This window comes from Bradysia coprophila, unplaced genomic scaffold (assembly GCF_014529535.1).
Source record: "Bradysia coprophila strain Holo2 unplaced genomic scaffold, BU_Bcop_v1 contig_138, whole genome shotgun sequence".
NCBI classification, from domain to species: Eukaryota; Metazoa; Arthropoda; class Insecta; order Diptera; family Sciaridae; genus Bradysia; species Bradysia coprophila.
Genome location: NW_023503409.1, coordinates 2,783,952 through 2,804,928, shown reverse-complemented (window position 1 = coordinate 2,804,928; position 20,977 = coordinate 2,783,952). Strand labels below are relative to the sequence as shown.

The window sequence follows — 20,977 nt, the reverse complement described above, 5'->3', positions numbered from 1 at the left end:
TTCAAATGGATACACAAAATAGCAGACTGAGCAGACTTAAGATTTTTGAAATTTGATCCATTCTGTAATAGAAGCATTTCTTTAAGAGGCATCGGTGCTTTGCTGAAAAGCATTAGGGCGATTTTTAAATACTGGATTTTAGTTCACTTTTGATGATATCTTTCCATCAGAATCCTGTTAATATCCTGTTAAATATAAAATTGTTTTGAATGGTGAACAAACTGTGCATTTGTGCGTTTGTGAATGTATTTTTGCTGATATTTTTTCACACAAAAATTTGTTAGCAAAATACAATAAAAATACACAAATGCAGCCTTGTAAGCGAGACCTCGAAATATGCAAAAACCTCAATAACCACCATATAAATGTGATATCCTTCAATAAAAATTTAAATACATTTCCTTTACTAGGGAGGGAAAATGGACTTTCCGTCATTAGAGAAAAGGCTTTCCCTCCTTCGTAAAGGAAAACGTCATACTACACTTGGGAAGGAATTTGATATTTCGTATCACTTCCCTTGTATAGTAATATACTATTGTTTGCGGTCATTTGACAAGATCTGAGAAAAGTCAGCTGCAAACTGCTCACTTTTCTCAGAACTGGCCATATTGACGCAAACATTTTCGTATTTTGAAAGCTTACGCATTTGTTATCATTACATTTTTTAAAGAATATTATAAATTAAAATATGATACGAAACTCATAAATGTAAGCTATATCAATTTCAGCAAAGCATTGGTGGCCCTTAACCATTTACTTGAACTTCGGCTCATTAACGGGTTGTTTATATTAAACGGTCAGTGGTCCTTAGGGAGACAGGAATTTTCATTTATAAATTACAAGTTGGCGAAAAACGTATGATTAATCAGTAGATTTCCCATACATTTTGCATGAAGAAGTTACTTAGCATTCACAAATGACGTCAAATGACAGATTTGTGAACATCCCCTTATTTTTTAAGTTTTACGTCAGCTATAAGTGAAAATTACAATCTTCATATTGTATATTAGACATATTTAGTATAATATGGCTTCTTTTCAACAATTGTTGTGCCTTAAAAATAAAATTAGCGCACTTCATCACTGACGATGTTTTATAATGTCAAATCATCTATAACTTATCAATTATTTCTGAAAAACTAAGTTTCTAAATATGGAATTTTGAAATGGTCATAACTTGCTTCAGTAGTATATGAATTTGTGTTCCATCATGCAACTGAAAATTGTACAGAAAAACATCATCAATGATGCTGCATTTTTTATAATCGGTGTTGGAAAATATGATAGATAAAGTCATTAAAAGTGAAATACCTTTAGTTCTGCTATTTTTCGTTATTTTTACATCATTTAAAAATTCTTGAATTATTTGAAGGTACATGGGATGCAAGTTAGTTCATATAATTTGTAATATGGTGGGTTTGGCTATTCTTGAAGGTATTGCCACCGGTGGGCGGTTTTTTTTGAAGTGAGTCTTTTTTTTGTCGACACAAATCCAGATCCAAGTACTTCCACGTCCTTCTGCGAAAAAAATGGTTTTCTTTGTTTGAAACGAGAGACTTGTATGTAACACAAATTTTGAAATTAATGTGTTTCACCTGAAAACACGCGACATAGTGTCGTCTAAGTCAATGGGTTTCGAATTAGACTTGAGACTTATAATAGACAGCACAATATTGAAATGTATGCCATGACTATGCCGTTCACTCTACATCTGTATGTATTGCTTCTTCACATCATCATTGTATAAGTTCGGTAAATAATAGTTTGCCTGCATCCAACTTCGTTTATATTATTTATAAATAATAATAAATTAGTAGTTGGATAGATTTTTGAGTCCGGATATGTGTCGCATCATTCACATTCGTTCCAATTACCGTTCTGTTTGGATATATAGGATATGTGATTCAAAAATCCATCCAACTAATTTTTAATTTTGAATTTATTCATCGTTGAAATATTTACGTTCTGCTATTATTGAATTAAATATATTCCAACTAAAACGCTGCAAATTAAATTAGTCGGAACTATTTAATGCAATATGTATGAAAATTGATTGCATTTCAAAATTAGAACCTGAAGTTACTGAAAAGTACGGAAAATATTTACTTGCAGCGCGATGTAAAGGTTCTTAGCCGTGAGTCAATTAAAGTTTACCTCTAGCTTACATATAAAACTGCTGTTTTAGTCTGATATTTTTTTTTCGAAAGAAGGACATTTTTATCGGAAAGAATGGTCTCCGTCATTAATATCTACGGTAACACGGCAGAGTAGAATAAACCAGGCACGAACGATTCATTTTTGAAAAGTCAAATAAGGAGCCAAGTACATACCGTATGAAAATGAACTCAAATGAAGTAATTTTATTCGCAAAATATAAGGCTACAAGATGATTCAGATCCCTAGTCAAATCAAGCGCTCCTGCCTGGTTTACTTTACTCTGCCATGACTGTAAGGCTTTCCTCATTAAACTAATTATTATTGAAAATGTTGTTTTTGTGTTGACCGACCTGGCAAAGAAGGTAAAAGATTTAAAGACACTTATTGATCAACACCATTCAATAAGCTTAACATAGCATCGGCGCGAGGCAATCATCGGTGCATCGGTCTTACAACGAATTAATTTCATTAAATCAAAGTTCTGCTGTTGTTATCAAATAATTTGAAGGAAATAGATCATCGAAAACCTTCATATGATCAATTGAACCGCAAAGAAGATAAAATCCTTTGTAATCATCTGTTATCGAGAACGACTTTGAGAATAATCGGCAAGCTTTATCCGTTCTTATAGCAAACATCATGTTTAAAAGAATGAAGTAAAAGATTTTAAATCAATCTCATATCTATATTCGATCAAATGAATGGATATATCTGATAGTAAAACGTTTGATATTCTGCCCCTCTGTCAAAGGTTAAGTCTGGATGCATAAACAGTTTTCCAGTTTGTCTTGCTGAAACCAGTTCGTTGAATTGCTTTTTTCACACAAATAATCTGAAGAAGGAACCGACAAAAATAAAAAAGAGAACACCATCACATCGTCACTGTTTTGATTTATGGAGAGATTTTCAACAATTTATTTTATAAAGCAAAGGATTTAGAAAAGCCGACTTTTACCATCCTTTTTCAAAGTGTTTTATATAGACGGGAAACAAAAACCGGAAAACCGAATAAATTGTCGTAATTTTTCTGTAAACTTTAAGTTTTTTTCCCGTTTTGGTTGTCTCTTTGGAATACAAAATTTGGAGAAAAAATGGCTTAAAGACGTAAGTACACTTTTGTGTCGTTCAATTGTTTGCAATTAGAAACGAGCAAAAATTCTATATCAATCCACGTTGCTTCATGATGGACTTTCTTGGAGGCACTATAACACGCTTGTTTCATTAACGTAGCACTAGGATTAAGGGATCTTTAATTTCATTTTCAATTTATACAGACAAATTATTTGGTGTAATGCCTGTAATACAATATGATTCTGTTAGTAGATACATTCCTTTTAAAGAGTGCGTAGTTTTATTTCATGACTATCTGTTAGCTTCGAGGTTGTTACTTGACAAATTTTCCTACGTTTACATCTTGTAAAGCCAACACAACCAATGTGTGCGAACCACCATTCGAAAATGTAAACAAAATTTTATCTCGTTGACTATAGAATACAAGACACAATACAAAGAAAGAATGCTCATATCCGACACACAATCTCAGCGTTGTAAGCCTCAATGAGACATGTGAACTTGAAAAAACACCTCCACCGAAAGCATCATATAAATGTATTTAATGTTACAGTTGTCCTATCTCTAAGGAAGAATAATGTTACATGAAACTGCACTAAATAAAGGAGTGTGAAAAGGAAAACATAATTAAAATAATTTTTTCGATGGGAATGTTCAATGTTTTGGAAGTTCATTCATACACTATGTAGGTAGCTGGTAGCTAGATGTGTGAAATTTTAAACAAAGACAATGTTGAACATCGTTGGAAAAATGTTGGATAGATTTCGAAGTTGACTTATCAGTGTAAATGCTATAGCACAGGGGACCTAGGATTCAGCCTGTGAGTGGTCTGAAAAGTGTGGAGCTTACATTGACTTACATTGACAATATTTCGATAACCCACATAGACAGTTTATAAACGGCTAACCATCTGTTATTGATAACGACATCAACAATGAATGATGGTTTCTAGCTAGTTCTGTTATATAGCAAAACGTATAGCAAGGCTAGTGAAGTACAAGATTTGGTATCAAACAAACAATACTTACAACAAAAGAAGTAACAGATTAAAGCTTTAAGTGGAGACACGCTACTGTAAAATTCCTAACAAATGGTCGAAATGTTTGAATGTCCCCATCGAAACATTTATTTACTTCAAAAGAAAAATGAAGCAAAGTTTCCCTCGAGAATATCTCACCAAATTCGTACTGTTCATATGCCTGTGAAATGGCAACGATACAATCACCACCATTCTTGGTTTTATTGGTTTCGCGTATCTTTACGTCGGAAGAGGTACGGCTGAAAGTGAAATTTATAAAGTAATTTGAATAAGTCCATTCGGAATCTCAATATACTCTGTCACATGAAATTATTTGTTTTTTCTTGGTGAGATTTCACATTATAAACAAATATCCACCAAACTACACACATATCTCAATTTCGGATATAGCCCTGGAACCAGTGACCTCAGCCACGTACGATTAGCCAAATAAAACGTTTTCTAGTTAAATGCTGAAACAAAGCGGATAATACAATAAATCGGTCATGAATCGACTATTTTTGGTGAATTCTTAAAGCCCTATGCAATACGTTATTTGAGATTTGGACTAAGCTCTAAATTTGTGAGGCTATGTACACTGTAAAATGAGAAAACATTTCACTTCCAACAATACCATTTAAAAGATAAAACTGTTCGAATGATGCTTTACTGCAATAAAATTCCTTTGTATATGTGTCCACGAGGGTAAACATTTCTTGCGTTAATATTCAGCAGTGTACTCCAGTTTTAATAGGGTCGTATACATTCAACACAGCTTTTATGGAAAATCGTAGTCAATCTGTGTTTATGAGCAAACTATGTAATATGCGCTACATTTATCCACAACCATTTTTCGTTATCACGATGGAAACATACAAAGAGATTGCCTTGCAAATTTGTTTGTTGTTATAAAATGTTCGTGAAAGTATTTTTTTTTGTTCTTTGTTCGTAAGACTCGTTTGTAGACCCAGTAAGACAGATCTACCAATTCTTTATAAAAAATTGAGAAATGCTTATACTATAAAGGTACACAATTCTATCAACTCAGCTTTTCAGGACTAAGTGATGTCTGGCATAAATCTGATTGTCTTAAATTCCTTTTCATTTTCCATTTCATACAAACCAAAATAAATGAGGGGACAAGATATAGTTGACAATTCGTCAGAATTTTTTTAATTTTGGCAATTTTTATACACGCAGTAAGAGGGAAGCCTATTATTCTTTAATCAATTTCGGAATTTTCTTAATAAACAAATTAAAAGAAAATTGTAATTACTGACTGCCCTTTGAGATATTAAGCAGACATTGCCTTAAATGATTTTTTTTTTCATGCATAACTTGAACAAATTTCAATTATTCTTTTTTTCGACAAGAATTCAACAATTTGCAATATGATTATACTACATCCACCTCAATAACTTCAAAAACATCCTCTTCTCCACAACACAAAAAAGCATAGTAATTTAATCATCTGCTCTCTCCTATAAAATTCAATATGATACATTCCAACGGCAGGTATTTAATATATTTTCATACAACGCGAAAGCATCCTTTTCATATTTTATTTCATTTCTGGTATGAACATACTTATGTATACAACATGCAACGAGTATGCCAGAAATACTGTGGAGCTAAGCCGAAGCGTGTATACATCCGGGTAGCATACAGCTACTATAGCGCCCATCTTAAACGGAAAATGTGAAACATCTTTCTCAAACTGAACGAAAGCAAAAAGTTTCGTTTGTTACATACGTTTGTACAACGGCAACTTTTTTTTTACGGTACGGAGACTATGCTGCTGTGGAAAATCCATGAGATGAGGAAAATCGAAATGTACTCAGTTGCTCACTGAATTGAAAATTTTTTCCTATCTGCGTAGAATTGTATGGAATTCTGTTTCGTACACATGAGCGAACACATAAATGGGAGATTCTCATACCTCTTGTTATTATATACGTTGAAAAAATTGTCATAGTCTGTTGGTTCGATATACTTGTCTCTCTCAATCGTCTTGGTTGCACGCCGGCGAGGAGGAGCTTAAATATTAGGTATAATTGAATTGAAATCGGTCGTTTGGTTTATTGTTTGCTGAACGAAGATGACTATTTGGTTTTCGGTTAAATATCAATGAAACCGATTGCTTTGGGGATAAGTTTGCCTGGTTAATATGCGAACACTGATAATAGAAATACTTTGAAAATGCGTATGAAGGAGTGAAAATTTTATTTTTATCTTTCGTTTGGAAAATCGAAAATTTTCAGAGTCACCATTTCTAGTCGAAAAAATCGATATGTGCAATGGATTATTGTTATGGAGAGTTTTCTTGCTACATCAATGTGTTTCGTAATAGAATCAATTATCATTAGATTCCTTGCATTAAATATATATATCAGTCACGAAAACTGGTTAGAGGGCAAACGTGATGCAAGTCCTTGTGTCTTCCATCAAAAAACATATGACTAAAAATGATGCCTCCTGTAACGAGACATTAATATTTTAACGTATAGAAAGTTTAACATTAAAAAAGTCTGGAATCATTCGGGCATGAGAATTCCTGCATACATGACCATCAATTCTTCCAAAACTATTTTCAAATGTTTGTCTTATGGACTTGCGTCACGGTACTTCAAATTGTGTTCGTCCTAATGCACAGATTTCTATAAATTGCAAATGAATTTCTGAAGCTAGGTGAATAATGAATGAAATTAGCTGTTAGATGGACGTACTGTACATGTGATATAAATACTGATATCAGATGAAACGCCCGAGCCGATTGCAAGTGCTGCAAACACCACAACTAATTTTACCGAATGTATCACAATCTAATGGAAATGTTGTTAAGGCCAAGTAAAGGCGGTTTACTATCGCAAATCTTTACATACGTAGTCGTAAGTCGTTTCTGTATTTCCACTCGTCAAAATAAAAATTTGGCACCTTGTACGTACCGTGATTTACGTGAATTGGCGATGTAAATGCTAATTTCATAAACGCCATTTACGTTGCTGTATCACGTAAAATATCTTACGAATTGTTTGGTCGATAGGGTTTCGATAACTCCGATTACAGCCTTCGCAGCCTTCGCCTTATCCGATCAAGGAAGTAGTCTGCTACATCTTTTCGTACAAACAACACATATTATCAAACTTTTTAATACTCTGTCGCAAAATAGCGGTAGTAATACCAATTCTATTTCATTCACATACGTAACTTTCTGTAACGTTGGCATTGTGTGATATTGTTATTAAGCGGGATAAGTGAGCAAAAAGTTGGTTTGTGTCCTTTTACAGTTGACGACAATTATCCAGAATGCATCGGCTATTAGTGAGATTACGATTTTCCCCTATAATTATAAGTTAACGTAGAACGTGGAAATTATAAGTAACTTCTCTATACAAAGTGCATGGATAATCAACTTTAAAATTGTGTGCTTGTATCGGGGACAATTATTGATAAATTTATTTACCGAATTTAATGAAATTTACCAAAGGGGCCGTTCATAAATTACGTAACGCAAAAATCAACATTTTTCAGACCCCCCCCCCCGGGTCTGTAACGCTAAAAGGGTCAAGTTTGACCCAATTTTGTTAGAACCGTAACGCTTGCCTCATACCCCCCCCCCCCCCCCCCTCTTGCGTTACGTAATTTATGAACGGCCCCAAAGGTCTCCGAATCTTTCCGAAAGTTTACTGAATTAACTTTGAAAAAATTGGTAAACTTTCGGTAAACTTCGGAAATCTTTGAATCGTAAAACCGAGTCACATTTTTCTGGCCGAGACATTCTTTAAATCGGTTTTTTACCATGAAGCCAAAATGAGAAAAATGTAGTATAGACAAAATAATAGGCCTTGGTTTGTCTTATAAAATCATGATCCTATTTGAAATTTAGATTTTAGTAATGGCCTTCTGATTCTCAATGAATGAAAATCAACAGGAAGATATACATATGCTGTAATTCGTTCTCGTTGATAAACGAAGTACAACAGTTGTTACTTCTGTCACCACTCTCACCTTAATTAGGAACATTAGGAACTGCGATTGAATTATTTAGAGACATTAAAAACAATGTTTTCGACACAAATCAGTGCCATTAATTAAAGTTTTCAAATCGAAACTTGAATAGATATTAATGCATTATCAATTCGTATAGTTAAATTATTATGGGAAAATGATTGATGTGACACAATGATGGATCTTTGTTATGATTTCCAGCAAAATGTAACATTCATATACCCACAGTTTTGAGAGTTTGTGGTAAAAAGAAAGGTAAAAAAAATATTTTTCATAGAAAAATTCAATGAAATTTATTGCAGAAATATATTCAGACAAAGCACTCCCCACTTGGCGGGAATTTAATAAAAGCATTTTGTTTAAAGCGAAAAAAAAAAACCAACAACAACCAGCCAAACTAGTACGACGGCGTATACAAAAATAATAAAAAAATCGTAAAAATGCAGTATATGGTGCACTACAAACTGTTATTACATTTTTTATTCATTCGAGTAACATAAATTGAAAATTCAAACATATTTTTCCTTTGTATAGGAAAATGCTCTTGGTTTTGGTTGTTTATTTTATCCATTTAAGCTTCATATAAGCGTAAATATGTAAACTTATATCACATATACCGTTCCACATTAGAGCAAGCAGCCGCAAATGCACACTCAACGATCTCACCGAGAGAGTGAACGGCAAAGCTATAGCAATACGTTTCGAAAATGCAGATGAATGTATTGTTCAGCCCCCTTTCACATAAAAAACCCAACCATTTAGAAAAGCGTGAACATCCAATGAAATCCCATTTATACGTTGTTATCTCATTCGCATCAAAAGTAAATAGAAAACTTGAATTTTGGTATGACGAAAATGTAGCTATGGTGCGGCTACCGATGATCAGTTCAGTATGCTTACAGAATTCGTTTGGTACGTGGTACGTGTACACACCGGGTTTCATTCTGAATAGCATTCGAACGTAAAATTTTCCCAAAAAAAAGTGATACTTTCGGTATATATGATGAAAGTCGAGTGTACTGACTGATGAAAAAATCCAATTAAATCAAATCGGTCTGTTATTTACACGGAAGAACTTGGTATACAATGAGGTCGTAGTCTATCCTCACTTCGGTTTATGCGCTCTGTGCTTCTATATTATCATTATCCCAAAGTGTTATAGCACACAGTGAGTGTACGTATACCTTATGTAGAGATACATAATATATACAAGAAGTGATGTGTACATATTATTTCTAATAAATTAAATTTGTTAGTTCTTATTAAATTAATAAACTTAATAAGTGCTAAGGGTTTCTACAAGTTGAAGGTTAATAGAATTGTAATTCTGTACTTTTGCTTTTTAGCATTTGGTTATGTATTCATGAATGGAAAGGTGTATCAATGCCACACTAATCGTCGCTTTAGCGAAATTAAGATTTGAGTGCTAAATACACTGGTTATGGATTGTGAAAATTTAGAAATTTATGCAAGTGAGCGCAACGAGAAGATACAATGAAATAGCTTCACTAATAATAATTAGAACGACATTGAAGAAAAAAAATTCTCAGAATTTTGTTATCGGACGAATGTTTCAATAGTACGTTTGGATGGTCAATGGAAATAATATTGTCGTCGGTGGAAACTGTTGATGCTTTCAAGAATGTTTTTGCAAAGTTCAAAGAATTCCTAGCCTTACCTGTTACAGAAGGCAAGAATAATATCAGTATCGGACCTGTTATTTCTTTGGGTTCGCCACGATTCGCCACGATTAACTTCATTAATCAAAAAAAATGATTACTTTCATGAAGAGTACATTGCTTGTTTTTGTTGTTTACTATCGATATCAAATGACGCAAAGCCGATGATATTTCAAACATATGTTTCAGTAGTTTCAAATGGTTTTCCAAAAATATTTTTTCAAAAATGATCCAATTTATAAGACGTGATTCGGTCAACAATTTCTATAATTCAATAAGCCCACTTTGCTTACAGTGTTCTAGAAGATGTTCTGAGAACTCTTCAAAGAATTTCTGTTTATCTAAGGCTATGTTCTGCTAATGGATTTTAATTGAATTGATTTCTACAAATGAAAAAGGTACTTCGATCAAACCCACACTCATACCTAAGAATATGCATTAACTGATAATCTTAGCGTAAGTTTCAAAAAAATAGACTACTCGTAAGCTTGTCCTAGTCCTAACGAGGCGAAGCCAAGTAGGACAAGCTTACGACGTGATTTCTTTGTTATTGTTTGTGTGTTCCGTCTCATTATGATCATTACGGCACAAAAAACGTAGTTCGCAACTCGTGATGAAAGCAGAATTTTTCAGGGGACGTCGTAAGCTTGTCTCGTTAGGACTAGTCCAGAGAAATTCATCCCTCGTAACGAAAAATACTATTAAATCCGGTTCACTAATGCTTGCAAAAAAAAATTGTATTGTGATCCGATGAAGTGACGAGTGTAAGAAAAAAGCCAAGAGGCTGCTAGGAATCTCGCGCCGCGTCATTCACAATAATTCACATTTTGACACATTTTGTATAAGGAAGATGTCACTTTGTGAGTTATTGTGAATGACGCGGCGCGAGATTCCCTAACACCAGCCAAGATGTTCTACGACAATGCGATAACGTATTCGCATAAATTGACGCATGGAGTAAACACTCTCAACTTGCAATTTCGAACCGATTGACCCCTTTTAAGCTCGACATTTTTGAAATAGTTATTTACATATCTGTGGTGGACGGTAGATTTCGAGAGTTGTAGCTCGAATGAATGCGAAATTGCCTGAGATACAGCATCTACAACAGATACGTACACAAGTTTTCATGCTGAGTGTCGGAATTACAAAAAAAATCTGAAATTTGAAACCGTTTAGGGCTAAATTAATGTCTTTTCTTTGCTTAGCTACCGAAACATTTAAAAAACTATTTTTATTTGCATCTTGATTAATTTCGAACGACTTGTATCATATGATACGTGTTTCTGTTCCAATCGAACATCCGACATAATAATGATGTTATATCAATAATCCAACATAATAATTACGAGGAAATCACACCGTTCATTGATTACCAATGATGAATAATTTAAATTATAATTGTGATAATTAAACATAATAATTAAAATACAGCTGGACAATGTGCACATGGAAATTTAACATCATAGTAAAATGGTTATTTTGTAATTAATTATATTTTGTAAATGAAATTGTGTGATATAAAACAACTGAATGAAAAACAAATATACGAAATGGAATTTATAGTGATACAATTTTAATAAATTAAAGTTTAATCGTGCATTCATACAACGACAAACTGTCGGCGATATCAATACGGAATTTTTCGGCAAATATGCTGAATAATCTGACTTCTGGGAGTATTGGAGGTAAGTTTATCGTGGATAGGAAGAAGAAGGCTACCTTAGTTATGAGTGCTTTTTATGACTTACATCTAGAAATGTTAGTTTAAAACACATTTTAATTTATGTTTTTAAGACTTTAAAGTACTAGATTTACATAGAACAACGAATGCCCGATATTTATCTTAATCTAATGCATCGAGATCTGTACAATGAACAAGATTGTGAGGCTAGGCAGATAAATGAATTGAAAAATTGAATCAGAAAAACGTTCCTAAGACACTTATATTGTCGGTTTGTTCCGTCGGAGAATTGTTAACTTGTCAACAATGTTTTTATTGTTAATTCCAATCAAATCAAAATTAAAATATTTTTACAGCGCCCTTGGGTCTAATAAGTTAGATGTCTTAATTTATGTTAGAGTTTATCGTTGCATTGACACAGAAAAAATGATATGCACCTATGCCCAAATGTTTATTTTGACGAGTTGGATTATGATCCGCGCCTTCGGCTTAGGATCACAATCACCAACTCGTCAAAATAAACATTTGGACACAGGTGCAAAATATTTATTATATATCCTCTCTTCACAATGGAATCGTTCTTGGTCTTTTATATCTGGTGAGGTCTTATTACTGCTTCATGATTGTTAGAGTTTTTAAATTTAAATTCTCGAAAACTCTGCAAGAAGATCAAAACTCGTCGTGTACGTTAGAGTGTCTCTAACATTTCGTTCTTATTAACGTCTTTCTATGAAACCTGATGTAATTAGTATTCAGCATTCATATACATAACTTCTAAGCCATCCGCATATAATCCATTTATCCAGTCAATGTTACAATGTTTGTCGTTACATTTATTTCAATTTGTTGTACTTATTTATATCGTAGATGTCCAGCAGTAAAATAACAACACATAAAAAGTAAAAACACCGAAAAAACGGCACGATAAATGGTCAAAATAATGGCCGTACACACAAATCGTATAATTAATTGTAAAAGCAATTAAAGTTATGTTTGCGATTAATTGAATTCTCATGTGGTGTCATACATTTTATCTATGTAATTTTGACAATAATAATAGTTGAGAATGTCAAAATATGTAATTCAATAATTTATTGTGGCCATTGTACGAATGGCTTGACCAAAATTAAATTATTTTATTTATTTTACCAATTAATTCGTAATAATTTATTATGCCATTTATATCCGAAGGCCATTCGACCAAGTGACTCCCGTTATTGTTCAATAAAAATTGGATATAAAATTCCTTTTCAGTAACTCACTCTCACAGACAAAAATCCTGGATTAGATTTAAATCTTTTTCGGATTACATATAGGACCAAATTTATTTTTGGATTGAAATCTAATTTTTTCAAAGATTACTTGCATTTAATCTTTCGAAAATAATCTGTCGATGGATTAGATCGAAATCTTCCAAGAGATTTCAATTTTTTTTATTTTGAAATTAAAAAATTTTTTCCAAAATTTATTTGAATATTGGAGTTAGACTTATTTGTTTTATTTATTTATTCTGAAATTGGAAATTTTATTTGTTTAATTGAAATTAAAAGTTTTTTTTTTACTTACTATGATCAGGATTTGAACTCGTTCACCTCGGTATCTCCGTATCTCCAGTCCTGTACTTTACCACTGAGCTATTGGGTTCTTAATCTTAGCAAGATTATTTTCGAACCGTTGTTGCGGAGATTTTACTCTTTCAAAGATTAAAAAATAATCTTCTGAACGAAACCTTTGTACCAGCTGAGGTAACCATCATAGTAAACGAGTTCAAATCCTAATCGAAGGCAACATTTTTTTTTCATTTTTCCAATTATTTAATTAACTATTATCATAAATCTGTATGAGCAACGATAAGGAAGTTGAGCCTGGCAAAACTATTGAAAAGTATCATAAGCGTATGGAAAATATTATTGCTACTATCAATTTTAGCCATTTTAACCCGAAACGCAATCTATCGAAAGATTTAATTTTTGTAATCTTTGAAAAAAGATTGAAACGAAATCTTTCAAAATATTTAAAATATTCGTAATCTTTCCGTAGATTAAACATTTAATCCGACTTTTTTCTCTGTGTATTAAAATCGGAAAGACTGTAAACATCAGTTTACGAGCCAAATCAACGCACTTCAAGCATGTGTGGTCCTCTAAACAGGTTACTGAAACTGAACAGTGTATCTAACAAATTTTGACACTGTAAAAAAATTCGGACAATTTTTTTTATATGAAATAGTACTCTATTTGGCAGCTGTCATTAATAGCACTTTTTCTTGAAGTGCGTCGGTCAAATTCATTAGTAATGAAATTTCATACAAATTAGTGTCAGTTCCAAGCGTTCCAAGTAGCTGAGGTATTTGAGGTATTTATCAATTGTAAAATTCAGTACGAGCTACCGTAAACAGTCTGATTCATCGTCACGTTTATTCGTATTTGCATTAGTAAATGAAAATTTGGAAAAGTTCGTATTGGGACGCTAATACTAATACAAAGAAACGTTGAGAAGAATTAGTGTATTTCCTCCAGCTGCGACCATTTTTATAATTGGACTTTACATGACGAGAGTCATCGAGGGCAAATGCTGTCACACTTCCACTTATTTGCTTATGGAAGCTGTTTTCTCGTATATTTGCAGTTTTTTGGCGTCTATTTGCCTTCCGAACATACTCAATTATCAAATTTTTCGAGAATCTTTGAATTTTCTAATTCAAAATCCCACTCCAATCCCTATTTTGTGGGTTAATTAAAAATTATTTGTAAATTCTATACTCCAGAACAGAATAATAACTAAGTAGTTACGCACACGTATCTAACAAAACTCTACAACAGCAAAATATATTTCTTCATTCGTTAAGCAAAATACAGAATCCAAAAATTCGAATCACATGACAGAAATGGTCCTTTTCTCCAATTATGTATACAATAAAGGACACTAGGCAACAAGAACTTCCATCTTATTATTGTCATAATTGTCAAATGACCTTTATAAAATGGTAATTTGTTCTACGATTTGTTCAACCGAAATATTTGGAATTCTAATATTATTTCGATAAACAAATGTCCCAAAATGATATGCTAGAACTGTGATCATCGTTTTGTTTGCTCAAAATAAAAAAAATAAAGTTTTGGTAAATATTTTGGACAAACCTCAATGGAGACTTTCATAATTTAATAATAAACAAAACGTGTGATCTCAAAATGATAAAAAAAATGTGGCTAGACACTGAACAATTGCCGGCCGAAGGGCTGTGTTTTTCTAAAAAAAAATGAAAATTTATTTCAACAATGTTACGTAATCACCTCCCTATACATTGCAGTAAGCGCAATAATTTTAATAAAATTTTCCCGCAAAATAATAAACGACGGATTTAGTTTTGTATATATAGGTACATTATGATAGTCGGTATATTATGTACATTTTCGGCTATGGCACTAACTTTTGATTACGACTCAAATCCCCAGGATTTTAGTCATTTGCATTTCGGTTTTGTAATTGCTTTAAATTATGATTTTGTGCAATTTTAATGGTTAGAAGTTGGTCTGCAGAAGAAACTGCTATTATTTATGCTAATGCACATTAAATAACAAAATTAAGTGATTTTTGGAAAAACAATTCTCAGAATTTTATTGCAGGCAAAAATCCAGAACAAACACGAAATTGTTAGAAATTTCAATGCAAAATGAACCATTCATATTCTTCATATCGTTTCGAAGCATTCGATACTTTATTATTGAAGTGTTAATTTTAACATGTACAGTTGATGTCAGCTACCGTTTTTTTTCTTCTTGTTGTTTTTTGTTTCGTGTATTGCTTTATAAACGTTTTAAAAGTTTAATAGTTGAAGCCGACCCATCTACATATTAATCTTCACTTCATATAAATCACAATGAAACTCAAAATATAACAAGCAATTGATTTTTTAAATGACTATTGCTACTGAAACATCACACATAATTATATTTACAATTCTCATCAGCAAGTGCTTTCAACAGAGTGATGAATGGAACGGAATTATAAAATTTCTTTTATTTACATCGATTACATCAAATCGATGGCTCACCAGTTATATAGGTACATACGCATAAAAAATGGTATAATTGTAATTATTGAAAGTTTTATTTTTATGAATTGAAGATGTGTAGTGTCTCTACTGATCGTAATAAAATCAAAGCTTAAAGGTTTGTAGAAACCATATAAACTTTGTCATCATACGTATGCATCTGACGCGGTCAAAAGCAAATAATTATAAATGCCAGCTAAGTTCCGTTGCAAGTAATATTTTAACTTTTAGTTGTGAAATATTTTACCTGTTGTGATTTAAGCAAATATTTTGCATTCTTTATTGCTTTGTAGTCTGTTTTTCTCGATCAATGCTCTGAGAACAGTGGTGCATTCTGTTCTACGAAGATGAATTTGTTTTTGTGAAATATGAATATTTTATGCGAAAAACCACAGTATTACTCAATGTGATAGACGGGAGCAAGGCGATCGTTTTTCATTCGTTTTGTGAAGGAAATAGGACCAAAAACGGAGGATTTTGACCTAGTTGGTCAAAACGTAAAAGAGCATAGTAAAGTGAAGCTCCAGGACTTTCGACGTCTTTCCACGTCTTAGATCTTTGTCTATATATATATTTTTAATAAGATCTTCAGTTTTCGAAGAAAAAAAAATCAATTAATGTCGTAAATAACAGGTAGGCCATAATTGATGTAAGGATATCAGCGATCAAATCAGGTTGACATTGGTTCAAAATCGAAACATTCCTTTATCTCCTGTAATGTCATAATATTCACAATTTGAGTGTCACTTTTAGAATCAAAATGGGCTAGATTTAAACACGTCATTCACAGAACGTACGTTTATTAACTGAAAATTTCGATACATGGTCATTTGCGCACGGCTAACTTCGATTTTCACATTTATTCACGGAAAACTTCGATAATTTCTCATTTATTGACTGAAAATTGACAAATTCTTGACATTATACTAGATGCATGTGTGTTTTATTTGTGGGGAAAACGAATGAGTGACGGCGTCATGGCGTGTTTATGTTTCAGTTTGATTTTTTTAATTTGTTTTTTTATGGTGATTATGGTGATTATGACATTACAGAAGATAAAACCTTGTTCCTAACACGGTAGTAAATGGGTTTTTGCGCGCACAATGTGTTGCTGAACTCGCTTCGCTCGCATCGGCAATCTCACATCTAGTGCGCAAAACAATCACATTTACTACCTTATTGTGAAAATAGCTATTAAGTATCGGACTATCCACCAAGTAGGTTGGCCTGTAGAGGCGACAGATTTTTGAACATTTTGTTTTCGTTGATGCGTAATATTTTACTACATTAGTGCGTAATAATCATTTTCATGTGTCGGGGCCCAAAATGAGGGAGTTTCGAGATTTTTCTCGGGTTTTCGACCCCTTACATGAACATTTTTTGGACGTTTGATTTTAGGCAATTTCGCGAGTTGTAGCCCGAACGAAGTGAGATACACAAATAACTATTAAAAAATAACACAACGTCAGAAACAACATACAGAAAACAAGTGACTCTGTCTATTGATAACATGATGCGTAGTTTACCTTATCAGTTGCTTTCTTTCTAAGAAAGGACATTTCGGGTCACGGTGGCTAAATTAGTAATTTTCTTCCATACCTAAATCGAATCGAACAGTCCTTATTTTGTCATTTGTTCAATTGGCGCTTTTGTTTCAATTTCCAATAATGTGTAGCAAACGAGAACTATAATTTGTTTTTAGAATTTTTTATATTTAACCATGGGTCAACAAACGGCGTGTCTACAATACCAGCGAATTTTTTCCATAACGGAGTTTGATTTGACAATTGAAAAAATTTCTAAATTTTATCTAGGTCACTGTGACAATGTTAAAGCTTCCATTTTCATAAACTAATGACAATTTTCGAACTATCTAAAATTTTAATTCTGGAGACTCACTAGTTTTTAAGTCAATAAACTTAAAATTTTCAATAGCATTCAAAGTTACAGACCAAATTTTACAATTTTTTTTTCTCCTATCTCGGATGGCGCTAAATCGAGACGATCCCTCATAATTTATTTATATTTCATTCATATTTACGCTTTGGATGTTTACCCAAAAATGCTATGTACGGTGCATATGTCTTACATTATGAGTAAAAAGGCAACAACAACGAAACATTCAGACGGTCATCGTTTTATGCGTTTTAAAAGCATTATTATTTCAAAAATAAAACAAAATTTAAATAAAATTAAAAAAATTTACTAGCTACATGTTACTTATCCACCGTAAATAATTTAAAGAATCTTTCGTACATTTATGCGTTTAAAATCGTCACGGACCAAAGAACTAATATTTATTTTCAACGTACAGTCTATAGCTATCACACCTATGTGTTAAAATATTTTTAAAGAATCTTCGTGCATACAATAGGTAACGTTTTGTATAATACATTTTTAAATTTTTGTTTTTATTTACTTTATACTTTAAGGTAAAATATTGGATTTTGCTTCATTCGTTTTGTGATAAAAAAAAATCATTTTTTTCTGAATTAAAAATTGTAAAAAAAAACTTTCATAAATATTCTTACATTTTCAGGTCAAAAAGACTGTGATTTACCCAAATCGGCATTAACATCAATACATGCAACCGGTTCATTCGGTCAAGTGCCAAACTCCACAAATTCAGAATCGAATGGTGGAGGACGGTTGCATGTTTCCAGTGGACTGTGTGAACCACATAATATCCACCAAGATCAGGTAAAGTACGGCTGATTTTGCTGAGAAAGTTTTCTGTCCTAATTTTACCAGACTTCATTATTCACTAAAAAAATCATTTCATGACCGAAGACGACACCGCAGATAGAAATGTGCTCTTAGACTTAAATCTTTTCGGGATTGAATTGAAGATCAAGATTCTAAAAAGACAACTTTAAATCCCTCATGGAATTACTCAAATGCCTTAAAGGGATCCCTGGAGAATTTTAAATTTTTCAAGACCTATATCCAATTTCGATAATCAAAATTTGTTATACATTTTACATTTTAAATTTTACCCGGGACCTCCTACACTCTGGTCGATAATCAACATACCGTCTTACATATTCCTTTTTTTATGTCGTCAGAGCTTATATCGAATCATTGTTACTAGAAGAAAAAACTCCTTGAGGGTTAAATGTTGAAACTTTGCTGCCACTTAAATCTCTAAACTATGAGAGATTCTTAAGGCGCTAGCAAGTGATTTGAATGATGTTAAAATAATTAGAATAAGTTCCACGCAGTTCCATAATTTTAACCCACCATTTCTATCTGTGAATGTAGTCCAACGTTGCATTTTTCAACAGAAAATTTTAACGAATTAGAAAACACTGTCCGTGGACAGTTTCAAATGAAAGAATTTTTTTATGCACAGAACTCGGAAAAGTCTGGAAAACAGAAACGACATCGAACCAGATTTACGCCAGCTCAATTAAATGAATTGGAACGATGTTTTTCGAAAACACACTATCCGGATATATTCATGAGAGAAGAAATAGCCATGAGAATTGGTTTAACAGAATCTCGAGTTCAGGTATGTTAAAATTTATTATTAAAACTTTTAATTGTTTGTAATGAAAAAAACTCTGACTGTCGATTTAGCCGGAGCTGTGGTTAAATATGTGGAGTGTGAATGTAATTTACATAAATTCAGTTATTTTAATATGACGGACTGATTGCTTAGGGAGGGATGCAAAGGTAGTAAGTTAATGAATGTCCTTGACTAGTCAAAATTTTAACATTAAAGACTTCATATATACGGTACATGATAATGTATGACTAATATTTCAATTGCTCTCTTTATTCATTAGTTCACGTCCTTCCTGTCAATCTGGCGAGGAGAGTACACCCACACATACAATAATTTTGTGTTTTCTTTATCTAAAACACGCTTTTCCTTCCACCAATCAAAATGAGAGTTCCGCTCAACAAAAACTGTCACATGTCACAACGACTAAAAGTTCGAGGTTCGAGATGGACGTTTGATGGAAATACCTCGTGTTACTACCTACCTGAGAACTCTGTTTTCAGCCCCAGTGAAATAATATGCCTTTTTTGACGCGTGACGACTAACGTTTTCGACTTTATTCATAAAGCGTCAATTTAGCTAAAAATATTTAAATGCAAGCTCATTCTACGACGAAATATTCCCTCGTAAATAATCCTCAATTGTTCATGTCTGCGGATATAACTCAATGATGCATAGAGCACACATCATTGATATACATCTAACTATAAACAAAACTCTATCTATGTTATACAAAGACCGAAATTTCAATCGATTTCAAATTCTTTATTTGCTTTATTTCGGACAAAATGTGTAATGGACGTGTATGCATATATCATTGAGCAATTATTCAGGTTGTCTTGACAATATTATATCCGACTAAACCATTCCTAACAATATTCGTACAAATTATTAATATCTTTGGATTGTAAACCACATAAATGATATGAGACTGCAAAAACCATTCCAATACCACGAAGTGACTCTGTGTTTTTGGTAGAGCACAATTTGATATCGACTTTTGGTTATATGAACTAAACATACGTAGACAATGTATTTGTGTTCAGATTGGTGAGCTGCTATTTTTCAGCCGCCTAAATCTGGCGAAAATTCAAACTAAATATTCGAATATTACTAATTTGAACTGACGACGGAGCGTCTGGCGTCATGTGACGTCTTATGTCAACGGACCTCCCCTTAAATCTGCAATAGTTTTCATTCTGAAAGAAAGTCAAGATCGTCGTTTTTTTGGCAATTCACGCCGTAAGTGCGGTCGAAATTCAAAATGGAAAGTGCGGAGGTCTTTCTAACGTAGCGTCATTTTCATACAACGAAGCGTTGAAATGTATTTTTTGGTTCACTTTTTCATCGAATCGTTCACTCAAAATTCAAATTTTAGGCGCACTGACGGCGTGAATAATAATTTAAATTTCATAATAAGAATTATCTCCAAGAAGTTTGTTCTGATAAATAAATAAAAAGCATGCGCCGCACGATTCTTTTACGGGTGGCCACGCTGTCGCCAGCTTATTTTCGAATTCTAAAATAGCTGACCTAGTCGCTCAACGTCGTCATATTCTTTTCGGCTTTCCACTCTGTTTGTATGTACATGAATTTATTGTTACTATATACATCCCCAGGAAGCATTTTGAAAGAAAAAGGGTGTGAATGTAGTTGGTATGAGCTGGATGGGTCAGAAGTGGTGATAAACGATTTCGTAAACACAAATCTATACCATGTATGTAAATTTTGTAACAGTAATATAATTTACTCGTTACGTTTGCCATATACATGTTGACTTCCATGCTATGTGTTTCGTTTAG

The 20,977-nt window shown here is 32.8% G+C and overlaps 1 protein-coding gene across 8 annotated transcripts in view; it reads left to right on the top strand.

Moving 5' to 3' along the window:
* Positions 1–9,160: 9,160 nt before the first annotated feature.
* The window catches only part of LOC119073572 (homeobox protein orthopedia), a 69,007-nt gene continuing 57,190 nt past the window's right edge, over positions 9,161–20,977 (top strand). For 4 of the 8 annotated variants that reach the window (XR_005087049.1, XM_037179135.1, XM_037179137.1 and 1 more), the window contains exons 1-4: positions 9,161–9,562; positions 11,367–11,620; positions 18,210–18,370; positions 19,023–19,181. Coding sequence is in view for 7 of the 8 variants with exons in the window: in XM_037179135.1 (XP_037035030.1) it covers positions 11,587–11,620; positions 18,210–18,370; positions 19,023–19,181 (354 nt within the window). In the remaining variant the exon portion in view is untranslated. The remainder of the gene's footprint in view (positions 9,563–11,366; positions 11,621–18,209; positions 18,371–19,022; positions 19,182–20,977) is intronic. The other 4 variants (XM_037179134.1, XM_037179133.1, XM_037179132.1 and 1 more) reach the window with 4 other exon arrangements.